The 15,576-nt window shown below is 39.1% G+C and overlaps 3 protein-coding genes across 4 annotated transcripts in view; 2 read left to right on the top strand and 1 right to left on the bottom strand.

Moving 5' to 3' along the window:
* LOC127433540 (GRB10-interacting GYF protein 1-like) overlaps positions 1–8,967 on the bottom strand; it is a 32,340-nt gene extending 23,373 nt beyond the window's left edge. For both annotated transcript variants that reach the window (XM_051685550.1, XM_051685551.1), the window contains exons 1-11: positions 8,705–8,967; positions 5,724–6,186; positions 5,413–5,476; positions 4,813–4,942; positions 4,520–4,615; positions 2,158–2,272; positions 1,401–1,503; positions 991–1,184; positions 682–899; positions 450–555; positions 53–208 (exon numbers count right to left, since the gene is read on the bottom strand). In XM_051685550.1, coding sequence (XP_051541510.1) covers positions 53–208; positions 450–555; positions 682–899; positions 991–1,184; positions 1,401–1,503; positions 2,158–2,272; positions 4,520–4,615; positions 4,813–4,942; positions 5,413–5,447 — 1,153 coding nt within the window. In that variant the 5' untranslated portion in view covers positions 5,448–5,476; positions 5,724–6,186; positions 8,705–8,967. The remainder of the gene's footprint in view (positions 1–52; positions 209–449; positions 556–681; positions 900–990; positions 1,185–1,400; positions 1,504–2,157; positions 2,273–4,519; positions 4,616–4,812; positions 4,943–5,412; positions 5,477–5,723; positions 6,187–8,704) is intronic.
* A 131-nt stretch (positions 8,968–9,098) lies between these two features.
* Positions 9,099–11,286, top strand: LOC127433608 (endonuclease domain-containing 1 protein-like). Its single transcript, XM_051685643.1, has 2 exons — positions 9,099–9,524; positions 10,354–11,286. The coding sequence occupies exons 1-2, from the start codon at positions 9,234–9,236 to the stop codon at positions 10,945–10,947; spliced, it is 885 nt and encodes a 294-aa protein (XP_051541603.1). The 5' UTR covers positions 9,099–9,233; the 3' UTR covers positions 10,948–11,286.
* A 1,826-nt stretch (positions 11,287–13,112) lies between these two features.
* Positions 13,113–14,683, top strand: LOC127433685 (endonuclease domain-containing 1 protein-like). Its single transcript, XM_051685777.1, has 2 exons — positions 13,113–13,466; positions 13,564–14,683. Exons 1-2 carry the CDS (start codon positions 13,161–13,163, stop codon positions 14,170–14,172), a joined length of 915 nt encoding a protein of 304 aa, XP_051541737.1. The 5' UTR covers positions 13,113–13,160; the 3' UTR covers positions 14,173–14,683.
* Positions 14,684–15,576: the final 893 nt, after the last annotated feature.

The following is a 15,576-nucleotide window of genomic DNA, read 5'->3' as shown; positions in this document are numbered from 1 at the left end:
ATAAAGAAGAAAAAAAAAAAAAACTAAAGACTGACAGAGAACTGGTAAATACCTTTAGCTGCCTGGGGTGCAGGTTTTAGGGGAGGAGTGACAGTCGGTTTGGGGGACTCTTGCTCTGAAGGGTGTATAGGGCCAGGAGCAGACACGGCAATTGGAGATGCTGACTTCCCATTGCCCTCACACACAGATGCTGCCTCACAATCCTCCCCTAAAAGAAAAAACACAAAGTGAGACAAGTTTAGTAACCAATGAATAAAGTGAGAGAACATTTAATCAGGAGAGGTTTTAATTGCTAATGGTCAAATGTTCTATCTTAGTCAGCGCTGCAGCTGGTTAGTTGTTGCAGAAACAAAGGGCAAAAAGCTTGCTTGGCTCTCAATGCTTTTGGTAAAATGTTCCTGTTACAGCCAAAATCAGATGAGATTCTGGATTACTAAGCTTTTCCTCACGTTTATCAGCAGGGATGTCCTTCTTTTCCTCATCACTCTCCTCTTCCTCCTCCAGAGCCTCAAATTCCAGTTCCTGGTCTTCAGGGATTGCATCTCTGGGATTCTTCTGTAAGGTCACAGAAGGCTCAATTCATATTTTTTTAATGATGTTAAGTTAAAGAATTATGACAATGCATCTTAAATTGAACAAACTGTAGATTATTTGAAAAGAGGCCCAGAAGCACAAGCACACCTTAATGCACATGAAGGCTCCAGAAGAGTCGAAGGTTCCCATCTCTCCCTCTTCTTCATCTGTGCACCACTCAGGTAGGCCATCTCTATCTTCCTCTCCACCCTCACCTCCTGCCCTTCTCCGCCCACTCTCTCCATCCCGGAAGTCAAAGTCAAACTTCCTACGACGTCCATCTCCACTGCTGTGATCCCGCCAACCTGCTGAACGAGGGCCACCATCTAAGTGGCAAAGAGAAAATACATATTTAATAGCAATTCAAGTAAATAATACATACAAAAAATTACATGTAAATATGACATGTGAACATACCTTCACGCCGACCACCTGCAATCCTCCAGCTTCCCCCAGGCTCCGTCCCATCATCGCCCTCCAGCTCCTCTCTGAGTGTTCGCCAGTTATCACTATCCGAGCGGGTGTAGTCCTTCCTTCCTCCTGCCCCGCCCTCCTCAAACCCACCACGGCCACCATCACGCCTCAAAGGCTTCTCAAAGCGCCGCTCACCTCTAAACCACAAATGATACTAATGAGCAGCACAAGAAAAGATCTGAACATAATCACTTTTCACACTGTTACAGCATGAAGAATCTCAGAAACCATCTCTTGGCTAGATACAAATGATACAGATATTGCATCCTAACTTTCATTTGGTAAAAGATATATAGATAATCAGATAGATAGTTAAATGCATAGTATGTTAAACTTTGAATGTTTAAACCCACCTGTCATCCCAGCTCTGGCTGCGGAGCATCTCTCTTCCAAGGCCAAACCCGACCTCTTCATCCACACTTCTTTGGTAGAATCCACCCTCTCCTCTGCCTCTCCCTGCAGTCAAAAAAAAATAAAATAAAAAAGCACTAGGTTTAACATTTGCTTTCGAGTTGAAATTGGTTATTAAATTCCCTATTAGATGCATTGAATTTCATTGTTGGATCAATGTACTTTTAAAACCCTTTCTTGTCAACTAAAGCACAAATTATGCTTCAGTCAGGACGCGTGATGCAAATTTTGTCAACAGCAGAGTGCGCAATCAATAAACGTGCGCAGCCCGATTTTTCTAAACGCACGTCTTGTGCCTGGAGTTATTTGCACTAATTAGTGGGTCCACAAGGTGGCAACACTCACATTTGAGCCATTGCTGTCACAGAGAAGTGATAGGAGACGTAATCGCCCCTTTAACATCAGGAGATGAAGGTAAAAACAACAACAGTGGATGTGCAAGTTAAGAGCGTGTGTGTGGAGATACCTGCATTTGTTAACTTGAGTCTGAAGGAATATAAAAACATCTTTATGTATCTAAACTGCTGAAAAGAATGCTCTGTGTCTCATAGCAGTCGTAGCACGCATGCGGCAACTGCCTGTGAATGCGCTCACATTTATATGGAGTATAATTTGACAGGCTCGCGTTTAACAGTACGCAGATGCTGAGCATTCGCTTCAAAATGGAAGTACACCTAGGGCTTAATGCTGCTAACTCACCTCGGCTTCCTCGAGTGCTTCCACGCCCTCTAGCTACAGTTGTTGGTACAGCCCCACCTCCTTTACCCATAAGCCTCAGCACTGCCACGCTGTTCACAGACATGGAGAAGTTTCTCTGAAAGGTAGGAGAGATGAAGTGAAAATGATGACTGATTATACTGACAGTTGCAACAAACAATATTTCTCATATTAAACAAATAGATGGACAAAATTCAATGTTTAAGTTCAATGTTGTCTATTTCAGGGATGGAGAAACTCTGCGGTTTATTTTGACTGCTACAAGGAGCCATCAGCAGGGTCTGAAATTAACTTTTTAGCCCACCAGCCAGTCATATTTCTTGCCGGCCATTTTTTTATTGCATTTTACAGATTTGTATTAATTTATTATTTATGAAATATTTAATTGCCAGATAGTCCATTTAGAATAATCTTTCAGATTATTCACTTATTACAACAAAACTAAATTTCTATTTTAAAGTACAAACTGTCATATGAACGACCAGTAAGTAGCTCTCATGAGCCTAAAGTACACACAACAGAGTAGCAATTTTTGGTTTACTTGGAGTGAGTCAATTCATTCATTCAGCTCCAACGGATTCATAAAATTATTTGATTCACTAAAAAGAATAATAGGGTTCAAAACAGTGTTACTATGAATGCAAACTTTAATACAGTGAAAAAGACACTATTAGCATAACATATATATACATAAATAAATACTAAAATAAAATATTTGATGCCATGAGTGTACCTTCATTTACTAATAGTATTATTTTGAATGGCCATGGAAAATGAAGCAATGTGATAACAATTTTACCTGGTCGCAAAAAGTAGTCCGTTAATTTACCTGATGAACTTTCACCTTTTGCTGACCCTTTATGCTTCGCAGAGCTAATGTGTGCTTCTAAATCACTTGCACCTTTATTAGCATCTGACACATAAGTGCCAGCTTTACATGTCATACATTCTGCTTCCCACGGATCTCGACCTTTACGAAAGCATGGGAATTTTTTGGGCAAATCTTCTGTAAATTTGCACTTTCGTTTGGGCATTGTTTCCACTCAGCTGTCATTTGCTGCTACTGTCAAGCAACTGTTTGATGCTGAACACAACAGCGCTTCGCGTGTTTGCGGAGAGATTGACAGGCAGGAATTTGGCCAATAGTTGCTGCAAGCCTCTTATAATTGACCAATTGTTGTGCAAGAAGGCGGGACTTACAAAGAGGTGTTAAAGCAATGCAAATATGCACACACACACAATGAAGTATTAGACCAGATGCACATCATAATGCAACTAAAGCCGAATCCCGGGCATTTTCGCAAATTTAGAAATCCCGGCCGGACGCTTTTTTAAAGTCCGAAAAAGAGGACATGTCCGGGAAAGAGAGGACGTACGGTCACCCTACGTTAGCAGCGGTGCAGAAATTACTTTTATCATGGGGGCGATGAGGAAACATTTAGAAAATCAATTTTAAGTGACTACTACTAACAGAAACACGTGTTGTAATACTAATATGTCATGCTTGGGTGGAGACAAAAAGTAAACAGGACTTACGGTGCAGCCTTGCTTCCGTCTTGACAAAGTGCTCCGGGATGCTTTCGCTTCAAGTGTTCGTTCATGGCGGTTGTACTGCTGTGATAAGCCATCTCAAATTTGCATAGCTTACACAGCACCACATTGTTGGGTCTCTGGCTAAAATACTCCCATGCTTTAGATGACCGTAGGAGAGTTTTTTTTAGCTGCAGCTTGTTCTTCGGGGGAATCAATGCTTAAACCGGTTGCTGCCATTTTAATTATTCCATTGCGACGCACCAACACGTTATGCAAATCGACGTATTTCTGTAATCGATTACGTCGATGAATCGTCCCAGCCCTAAATGATGTTATCTTAAATATGTGCAATTACATTTGGGAAAAAGCCAATTTCATTTTCAAATGCCCAAAGTATAGTGTTGATTTTTAAAAGTTCGCCTACCCAGCCACAGAAATGCCACAAAGAATGCATGCAATCATCATTTGAAGTCTGGATTAAAAGCACTGAATCCACCTTCACTCACCACACGCCAGCGGACACCCAGTGTTTGAGACTATTGATGTGCAGCGGGACTGTGTGCTAATAAGAGCTGTTCTATGTATACACTGTGCTACTGACTGTTCTGTAGGCCTACAGAGTCCCCTTGAGGACAAAACTAGAGCATGTAAAACTATTTTACAAGCTGACATAAACTGACAGAAAGCAAAAACCACCCACCAGAGTGGCCTGTGATGCTGCGAAATTCACCAGGCCAAACAGAAAATTTGGCACTTGGCAGGTGTTAATTTCGGACAATGGCCATCAGTGAAGTAATTAAAGAAAGCTTACCTGCTCCTCTTCAGTTAGGGGCACCAAGGCCAATGGCTGCTGAGACTCTTCCTGCAGGATAACAGCAAACTCCTTATCCTGCATGTCCTCAGGGATCTAAATATAGACAAATTTCATTAAAAACTAGGCAACGCATGAATACATATTCACTCTCAAATGAAAACTTTTACATTCAGACCATTACTATTCTGAAAGCACACAATATAAAGCCCTTCTACTATGCAGCTGGCAGCATGACCTGTTCTCTGTTTAAATTATTTGGACTATTATGGCAGATGCCACAAGACCCCCACCTTGTTATCTTTGACATAAAGTGCTAACATCTCCTCGCGGCCATAGCGGTAGTCGGCCAACTTGGACTTTGGCATCGCAGGGGAAGGGGGAGGGGACGTTACACTCCCCCCTCTGGATAGTGCACGGAGCCTGAAGAAAGAGAAAATTATTAATAATTATGACAGCCTCAATCACCCATTTAAAAACTAATAATCACTATTTGGGATTCAAGATTGTGTATCATTTTAGCACTAAGGAGACATTAATCACTCCCATTTAGAAGTCAAAACCAATCAGAAAACTACACAGAAAGGGGAAACATCTGTTTCCTCATGTTAAAACGAATAGGGAAGTATGACAGAAAACCCCAGCTTTCACCCACAACAGAATTTGGCAGCTCATAAATTTTAGTACATTAAATATTCTTCAGAAAGGACATCAACGAGGGTCAAAGCTTAGATGTTGTGGCTGCTACAGTATAATATTTTCAGTACATCTCATCATGTCTTCCCTTATCATTATAATCCAAACAGATTGAATGCAGATCAACTAATAGGGAATGAGGGGAAGTATTTTACATTATTACTCTAAAGACAAACTATCCCAAATGTGTGAATTACCATTCTGGACCGAAGTTAAGTGTCTCAGCAGTCATATTCTGTGTGTCCAGAGGGCTCAAGATTTCTGTTAACAGAAGGGAAGATAAAATTAAAAACGTGACAATTCACATGAAAATTTAAACACTGAGGGCAATTATCACGAACATCAAACACACGAGACACTAGAACACTCAAACATAACCGCTTTCAAATCGCACATGTATCAGTTTGTGTGGTAAATTAACTCTGCTAAGATGTTTGCATGAGCTTTAAGTCTTTAAGACTTCGCCATTCACATAAACACATCACACAAGACTGCGTAGAGATCTTACCTCGTCCAAAGAAAAGGACTTTTAAGGACCAGATGAACGGGGGACAGGATTGAGGTGGTTCTGTCAGAACCTGTGTGGTGGTTCTGTGTGCTGAGGTGGACTTGGTAATTCTACACTCTGTACGAGCTTTGCAATAGCTGCCAGTTTCAGGGAGATAAAGGCTGATGGATATCAAGCCAGAAGCTCCAAAAAGATGGCACACCACCCTAATGTGCCAATAACTTCGGATCTTTAATAAAAAGAATCAAGCTGAAAACACTTGAGAGAAAATACACTGTTTAATTAAGAACTTGTGGCAGCATTAATCACAGCAATTGCTGTCAGAAAAAAATTCAGGGCAGTTTGTAATGCCGTATTTATTGCTGAGTAAATCTCTTCTCTAAATTCTTGATCTCTTTTTTATGTTCTGAATTTGAGACTTTGTTTTTACATAGGCAAGCCTTCAGCTCCCAACTCCTGACACCTGCAGAGAAAACAAATACTGAATCACAACGACTGCTGGTAATGCAAAATATACAGGCACAAGAATATCATCAGCCATATCACCCTGCTGCTCTTGCCTGGTTGCCCACTAAAGCTAAGCAGGGTTGAGCCTGGCCATTACCTGGATGGGAGACCTGCTGTCTGTGTGGGTCCTAATGAACCAGTATAATGACGGGAACCCTATACTGTAAAAAGCACTATCTTTCAGATGAGATGTTAAACCGAGGTCTTAACTCTCTGTTATCATTAAAAATCCCATGGCACTTCTCGTAAAGAGTAGGCGTGTAACCCCTGGCCAAAATTCCCCCTATTGTCCCTTATCTATCATGGCCTCCTAATAATCTCAATCCTTGAATTGGCTACATCACTCTACTCTCCTCTCCACCAATAGCTAGTGTGTGGTGGGTATTCTGGTGCACTATGGCTGCTGTTGCATCATCCAGGAGGATGCTGCACACTGGTGGTTGTTGAGGAGATTCCCCCTATACTGTATGTATGTAAAGCGCTTGGAGTGCCTAGAAAAGCGCTATATATGTAAGGAACTATCATGCATACAATAAGACAGAATTCAGATGCAAGTCTTAAAAGCTAGAAACCATCATAATTTGAGTCATATTCAAATCACTAAACACCATGATAACCAAAGTAACATTTGGTCGGTTTACATGACTGACAGCAGAGTCCTGCAGTGTGACATGCTATACTTCATTTAAAGTTATTTTAAACAACATTCTTCTAATACTTGTAATTAATATACATGCAGTTAAAGGGTTAGTTCACCCAAAAAGGAAATTTGTCTCATTTTCTCACCCTCATGTCATCTAAGATGTGTTTGACTTTCTTCTGCTAAACACAATTTAGAAGAATATTTCAGCCCTGTAGGTCCATACAATGCAAGTGAATGGTGATCAAACCCTTGAATCTCCAAAAAGGAGATAAAGTCAGTACAAACGTAATCCATTCAGTGGTTTAATCTATATCTTCAAAAGCGTAACTCACCAAAATGTAACAAATTTTTTACTGTACATCTTGATGATCATGATTTCAAGCTCACTTAAACTTCCTACAGCGCCATCTCGTGCTATGCGTCAAGCACTAGGAAGTGCTATCAAGCTTGAAATTGTGATCGTGCCTAGAGGATGTAACGGCAAAATGTATAGTGAAAAAATTAGTTATATTTTAGTCTGTTCTCACCCAAAACCAACTGGATCGCATCAGAAGACATGGATTAAACAACTGGAGTTTATGATTACTTGTATGCTGATTTCATCTCCTTTTTGGATTTTCAAAGGCCTGATTACCATTCCCTTGCATTGTATGGAGCTACAGAGCTAAAATATTCTTCTAAAAATCTTTCTTTGTGAGTCATACACAGATGGCATGAGGGCAAGTACATGATGAGAGAATTTTTTTTTTGTTTCTTTTTTTTTTTTTTTTGGGTGAACAATCCCTTTAAGGCCTCATATTAACTAAGAGACTACATGGAATACTTATTTAAAATTCTTTAGCAAAAAAGGTTAATAGGTGACAACAAATAGTGGTCGACCGATATGTTTCCATTAGGCGAAGTCAGATAACTAAAGAGCGGGGTGGCTGATATATAAATAGACTTAAAAACAAACAGGACTGTATTAGAACAATCGAGATCTACACAATTTGCGGAGACATTTTAAGCAAGGGTAAATTAACAAAAAAATGCAGGTCATATTTCATCATCCAGAAACCTTTGTCCATTCCAGGCCGGAATTTCTGTTTGTGTTTTGGCTTGTGTGATCCCGCCCACTGGCATTTCCCAATAGTATTTCGACACCACCGGGTTGCCAGATTTGAAACAAGTTAGTGGGAAAACACAGTGCACTGCAGCCATGGAAGCCAGCAATACATATAGCTTACATTTACAGAGTTATAAAAAATCATGAGCTGGTTTATAATTTGCAAACGTATACTTTAGCTGATCATCTTACAGTGTAAGGCTCGTCGCTAGCCATTGTCAGTTTGCTCGTTCCTGTTGCGTGTCCTCAACTTGGCAACCCACGTGAGCTTCGAGTCTGGGGAGGAGGGGGCGGGGAAGACAACTCTATCCAATATTTTGAATTTGGACCGTAGTACCCATTTTAAAACGCTTGATGTCAATGTTACATATTGCTCTTTAAAAAAAAAAAAAACTATAGGCTGTCATAACTCTAACACAACCACAGTAAAGCTCACCGCGCATTTGCTTAACAGTAACACGATTGAGATATACTTTATAATGAAAGTTTGAAAGTTATCAAACTATAAACAACTATGAAATAGTGGGCTGTTGACTAAAGATGGAGTGGTGGTAAATATGCTCGCGCCTCGCTGCAGGCCTACAACACTCCACTACGAGGCTCATAACCCCTCTAACAAATATGTGCAATTACCTCCGATGACATAGATATTGATACACCAACACATGCAAGCCAATGCACAAACACGCTACCCATTTATAACTTGAGAAATTATTTTGCACGCACCTTTTCTGCGAAATGTGCCAAAGAGAGCTTGCTGGCCAGCTAGGCTAAACTAGCCAGAGTTGGATCTTCTTGAAAGTATTCACTCCTGTAGCACATACGTGCTCCGCAGCTACCAATGATATGAACTTGAATGTCTCTGCTTTGAACACTTATCTTGTACGAGTTTCGATGCTGAATTATATATAAATTTGTTTTCTTATATCTGCAACGGTCGCAATGACTTTTTCAGTCTCGCTCAGACTCGCCTTGTTGTTTGTGTTTTACAAAAATGGCTGCTGAACGTGAACCACATGATAAATCCGTCCAATGAGGCGCGGCTTTCACTGAACGGCCCACTTCTTCAGTTACACGCGGTGAAGTGCGTTCTTTCAAACAGCGCCACACGCTGGCAAGACAGCGCAACTGAGTGGTGCGTCAGGTGACCGCAGGTTATTTGACTATCATTTCAGTATGAATGCATGGAAAATGAGGACACCGGGACACATCCAAAGGAGTTATTCAAAGGAGTTTTCCGTTTCATGTCAATGTAATGGGCTCCCGAACTGTTTTACAGCTGGTCGCCTGCTTTTTGTTGGTGACTGTGGGCTCGGAAGTACAGAAAGAGATTTCACTCGAATGCCGTGAATTTCTGTATATGGGCACCGCCCCACGGGGTCTGGAGAACCGGTCTCTTAAAAAGATATGTCAGCGTTATAATGGTAAAGCCCGGTATATAACTCTGTATGATACAGTGGGCCACATCCCGGTGTATTCTGCATACACTTTCAAGCGCTCAGACGGCTCCAAGAAGGTTGATGTTCCTTGGATGTTCGAGCCTCAGGTAGTTAACATACTTTTAGACTCTTCAATTGTAATGACCACAAAAAGGCTATTTATTAACAATTTTCTGTAGGTTTAGGAGACGTTCACACTGTGTTCGTCCGCGCTGTTTTTGAAGAGTATTTCTGACATGCGCTAAAAACGCGGTTATGCCGCGCCTCGCTGCTTTTTTCAGCATCTCGCGCAAAGAGCGCCGCGTTTTTAGACGCCATGTCAGGTTAAAAAGAAATCGTTTTTTGAGCGTAATAACATGATTGGTGTGAAATAACCCACTTATGAAAATTAACCATGGTTAAACTACATTAACCAAAGTTTAACAATGGTATTTGTAGTAAAAGCGGTAGCCTACCACAAAATTAAGCATGGTTACAACAGTCATGCTTAATACAACTTACTATAGTAAAACCATGGTTACAATATGGATACTACAGTAATATACTACAATATTACTGTAGTAAATACATGGTTAATTATCAAAACACCAAAACATCATGGTTACTACAATATTACTACATTAAAACCATGGTTAATTTTCATAAGTGCTTAATGCTTAAAATCAAGGCACAGTTAACATTTTGTGTATGCATTTCAGCTCTTTTAAGCATTTATTCTTAATCTTTGTTGTTTGATGTAGGCTACCATCTAATTTATTCAAATGATTTCAAAACAAAAAACAACATTTATATTTATATATTACATTTATAATATATTTTTTATTTATATTATTATATATTTTATATTCATATTCTATAGCCTATTAATTAGGGAAAGATGAGAATTTATATTCATTATGCTAAGATCTCAAACCACTTTTTATTGTACTGGCACAGCTCTCCAAAGATTCAGACTCAGGTGAGATGCAACAGTTCCCTCAGGATTATCTCCCTGGCAGCTTTTCAGACTCCCAGGCTGTGTTGGAAGACTACTCAAACATTGTCGAGTTTGAGCGAGGCCATTTAAACCCAGATGAGCACCAGGCTCACCCTGATGACAAGGCGGCCACTTACACTCTGACCAATGTAGTGCCACAGGTACGCGAGTTCAACATCGGTCATTGGAAACGGCATGAGCACATCATCCGTCGGCGGCTCAACAATTACTGCCGTGGCAGGGCATACATAGTAACAGGTGTCACCACCTCGGGTAGGATGGTCCGAAGACACAACATCGACCGAGTGGCCATCCCTACCTACTTGTGGTCAGCATACTGCTGTATAGATTATGATCGCAATGCCCCGTTTGAAGAACGATCTAAATTCCCAGCTTTTGCATCCCATGGGCTCAATGAGAAAGAAGGATCGGAGGTCTTGGAGATGTCCGTGGGGCAACTGGAAGAGTTTTTGAAGAGGAACACCTTTGTAGACAAGAAGTTTCAGATTTTTTTTGACAACTGTAAGCCTAATGATGGCATCATGTCAGGGTAAATATTAACACTTTTGTAACCCTGGGTTAATGCAAAGATGTCACCAAATATTTTAGATATTTATTTTAGCCTTAACTGGTAGACAGACAATTAAATTACTGTTTTAACTGTTGTAGCAGAAATATGTTTTTTCTTCTAATTAATAATATTTAACCATGAAAGGACTACATACAGTGATGAAATGAGTTTAATGACTAAAGTAATCTGGGGCTTGAGCAGTTTTATTAGGTAATTAACTTTAAAATGAATCTGCCACAACAAACCTTTTTTCACATGGTTAGCATGTTTACGGCAATGTATCTGAATGTAACTCATCTACAATAAAGGATTGACCTCTTAATCTTCTCTTTGTGTCTATGGTTTCTCAATAATCAGATGCACTTGTGAACACCTGAAAAACATGAGACATGGAAAAACATGAATAAAGTTCTAGATTGCCTTGCAAAGTAATAGTTTTCATACAAAAAACAAAGTTCATATCAAACTTCTATTAATGCTTAATCAATTTGTAATGTGTTTTACACTGTAAAAAATCCTGTTAAAATTACGGTAAAAAACTGGCAGCTGTGGTTGCCAGAAAATCACTGTAACAAATATGGTAACCATGCTTCAGGCTTTACGGGATGTAATTTTGATGCCTGTATATTTTACGGTGTGTTACCAATTATATTATTTAATGATATAAACTTAATACTTCAGACTTCTGAAACTGTAAAAATCTGCTTTTCACTTTATAATGTATTGTTAATCACCGTAGTAATTACAGAAAGGCACATGATGACATGAAGTTCATCAATAGTGACCTTTCCAAGAGTAATGACCAATAAACATGTAGAGACAGTGCTCAGTGTCACTCACACAAACACTAAACACCATAGGGTAACACATGTGAAATTAAATGAACGCAATAAACATTAACTAAACTACATCAATTATAACACAGAACACCCCAATGTAGATAAGTGATATTAAAAATAAGAAGAAAGATAACTATTCCCATAAGATTTAATGAAATGTGATGGGTTGTGCAGGGAATTCCGGAAAATGACCAATTATTGTTTTTCGTTTTTTTACCGTAATTTGAACAATAATTTACTGTAAAAAAAAAGTACATGTACTCTCTTGTTAAACATAATATAAATTCTTACTGTTAATTATAAGATAAAATCATACTTTTTTAATATCTAAAAAAGGTAATGTTTACAACATTTACCATAAAATTACATGTATTGTCTTTTTAAATATATTTACATTTTTACCGTATATTTTAATATCAATTAAGGTTTTTTTTACTGTAGCATTGTTAGTCTTTTACCGTTAAAATTACGGACATTTTTATAGACTCTCTCTGGAATAAAAATCAGCTTTTGTATCTGTACTGTAGATGTGTGTGGGTGTGTGTGTGAGATAGACCATACTATGGCATGGTAGCTTGTGTAATATCAAATAAGCAAATAAACGTGATGTCAGGAGAAGTGAGCAAAGTCCCATTCATTCCATATCCCTTGTTCACTCTGGACACAGGCTCCTTAAAGACAGGCTTTTCTCTGTATTCCTTTTTCTTTCATTTCAGACTAAATTTGTTCTTCACATTTGTTCTCTTGTGATGAGGATTGTAGAATAGCCTTATTTATATTTTAAAAGACAGCCATACAAGTCTACAGAAAAAAGGACACACACATGTATAATACATAGAGAAAGAGATCGGAAAGTTTGTTCTAGGTATTAAGGTGCACAATTTGAGGGATCATTCATGTACATAGCACAATCAGTTTGGGATGAGTTACGCTCCAAATTTTACACAATAATAATAGTGATGACTGCTTTAGCAAGCACCACTAATATAGAAATTTTTGTTTTGTATGTTATTTTTCATTAACTAAAAAAGGTAACATTAACCACTCAAAATGAGGTCAAAAATGAGTCTGGTATGAAATAATTATTTCATATTCTGACCATTTTTCAATGCATTGTACCCAAGACCCATGTAAAGCCGTTTTCTATAAAACTTCAGCTATTATTGGAGGACTGGAGTACAACTGTTGCTTAGGACACCAGTGCTGTCCTTCTAGGCAAAGTGTCACCAGTTCTCCTGCTTTGCTTATCTAATCAAAGCCATTCAAAGGAAACAGCTTCAACTTTCACTCACTCACTCATTCTGAGAAATGCTCAGGTGAGACAGTCGAGAAGTTCCCTTCTGTGCTTCTGACTAAAATGCATCTCTCCATCATCCTTGTGGCTCTTGCCTTCACATTGTTGCTCACCGTACACTGGGTCACAGCAACCGTGGTTGAAGATTTCAACCATGTTGAGAGATGCAAGGATTCACTCTATATGGGCACCCCACCACGGGGTTTCACTGATCCCAAGCTCAAAAAGATTTGCCAGCGCTACGCTGACAAACCACGATATGTGACCCTGTACGACCCTAAAAAACGCATCCCAATGTACTCTGCATACACCTTCAAGAAAACAGAGGGCGATCGACGTGTGGACTACCCCTGGATGTATGAGCCTCAGGTAGGTGTTCCATTTATTTTGAGTTTAGGATTTGATACAGTAAGATTGCCTTTCTTTGTCATGATTCATCGTAATGATGTCTTAACCTTCCTCTCAGCTTGCAGAACTGGATGGAAATGGGAATATGTTGCCTTTCCCTACTGGCTACCTACACATGAAGTTTGAGGATAGCCAGGCCGTTTTGGAAGACTACTCTAACGTAGTACTGTACGAGAGAGGCCATCTGAACCCAGACCAGCACCAGTCTGACCCCCATGACCGAGCAGCCACCTATGCACTCACCAATGTTGTGCCAGAGGTGCGGGAGTTCAACATTGGACCATGGCGCCAATACGAAGAGCGCATCCGTGTACGGCTCAACAACTACTGCCGGGGCACTGCCTACATTATTACTGGGGTTACCACTACTGGAAATATGATCCGACGTAACAACCAGAATAGAGTTGGCATCCCTGACGAAGTGTGGTCTGCCTACTGCTGCACTGACTATGACCGGAATGCACCACACATCGAACGCGTCCACTTCCCAACCCAAGCAGCCCTTGCCAAGAATGCAAAGGAGGGGAGCGCTGTTCATGAGCTCATATTGATGGACCTGGAGGAGTACCTGAAGAAAAGAATTGATGTAGACCAGAACTTCCAACTGTTCTATGATAACTGCAAAGCTCCTTCACCTCTTCCTCCCTACCTTCTTCATACCATATGACAAGACACACCTTCAGCTTACAGCTTTGCTTTGGTTGTGGTTTCCTTTTTCTTGCTGTGTGTGGGTTCTTACTATCCCTGTCTGTTTTGGCAATTTTGTAATTTTCATAATGTTAAATAAAATGTTTAATACGGTAGTCTGATTTTCAGGATGTTAATGGAAAAGTTGTCACTTTATGGTGTAAACAATGGCTGTGTAAGTGTTAAACAACATTGATTTGCTTAGTTTTGTTCAGCATTTCAGTTTTTTTTCTTTTTTTTTTTTTTTTTTTTTGGTCAGCTCTGTCCACCATTTTACTGTCTCAATGTTAACATTAATTACTGTATTACGTGCACAATGTAAACGTGAACTGCCTCAATTTGCATATACACATTAAATGGCTCACTGACACTACCTGAAGTGCTAAGTTGTGGTTTTTAAGGATGAATAGTGTCTGGTTTTGACGGTATTAAGGGGGAATATGAAAACAAACAATGATGACGTTGAAAATCTGTACCAACTTATTTCTTTTATTCTTTGTGTTTCTTCAATAAACATGACTGATACCAGCCAATAATATCTAAGGAAAACTGTGGGTTATTATCATCATTAGATGATTTGCATAACCACGATTTGCATATAAATGTAATTTTTCAGGGGAATGAAAGTAAACATTTGGCTTGATGTCCATGATGGAGGGCTCTATTGTGAGACTTGACTTGAGCTCTGTGTAGCCCCCTGCACTATTTAAAAAAGAAATTAGTAATATAGGTGGAGTTGGAGTGGTGGATGGATAGATGCTGGAAGAATTGTTTCAGGAGTGAGGTAAGCATCCACGTATATAAAATGACTGTAGATGAACATGCGCCTCTTTAATTTTTGTCTACAAGTTTATAAAATTGTGAGAAACATGGAGAAAAAAAAGCAATGAACATTCAGCAATTGGCTGACCACTGTTGGAGCAAATATCAATAATTTGCTCTAAATGACTGTTAAAATAGAATACTATTTCAAATTAAATTTGAGTTATTTTAAATTTTATATTATTTGCAATCATCTAAAGAAATAACTTTCCTTCATCTCCATGAATAATTTAAATCATATTCAAATACATTAATTAACAATTCTTTGTGTCTCTTTAATCAATGTTCAGTTGATCTTTTATTGCAATTTTTTGGATTTTGAGTTGAAAAAACCTTTGCATTTTGTCAATTCCAGGAAGTATTAACAGTTTCGATCATCATTGGATGGACAGCAAAATTAATTAGGCTTTTTAAACTCAAGGAAATGTGACAAAAAGAAAATACAAAGCTCCAGTGCACAATAATTCAGAGGTCACACAAGATAAAGATATGAGTCTTTAATGACAGACCACTAATTTCAAAGCTAATACCTTGAGTGAGATTGTTATGCTTGTGGGATATT

Source organism: Myxocyprinus asiaticus, chromosome 43 (genome assembly GCF_019703515.2).
Source record: "Myxocyprinus asiaticus isolate MX2 ecotype Aquarium Trade chromosome 43, UBuf_Myxa_2, whole genome shotgun sequence".
Taxonomy (NCBI): Eukaryota; Metazoa; Chordata; class Actinopteri; order Cypriniformes; family Catostomidae; genus Myxocyprinus; species Myxocyprinus asiaticus.
This window is presented reverse-complemented; position numbering and strand designations above follow the sequence as displayed.

Excerpts from the sequence above, each read along its gene's own strand:
- LOC127433608 (XM_051685643.1), top strand. The coding sequence starts at position 9,234 with ATGGGCTCCCGAACTGTTTTACAGCTGGTCGCCTGCTTTTTGTTGGTG. Across the intron at positions 9,525-10,353 it reads CTTGGATGTTCGAGCCTCAG|CTCTCCAAAGATTCAGACTC; the intron begins GTAGTTAACATA and ends GTACTGGCACAG.
- LOC127433685 (XM_051685777.1), top strand. The coding sequence starts at position 13,161 with ATGCATCTCTCCATCATCCTTGTGGCTCTTGCCTTCACATTGTTGCTC. Across the intron at positions 13,467-13,563 it reads CCTGGATGTATGAGCCTCAG|CTTGCAGAACTGGATGGAAA; the intron begins GTAGGTGTTCCA and ends CCTTCCTCTCAG.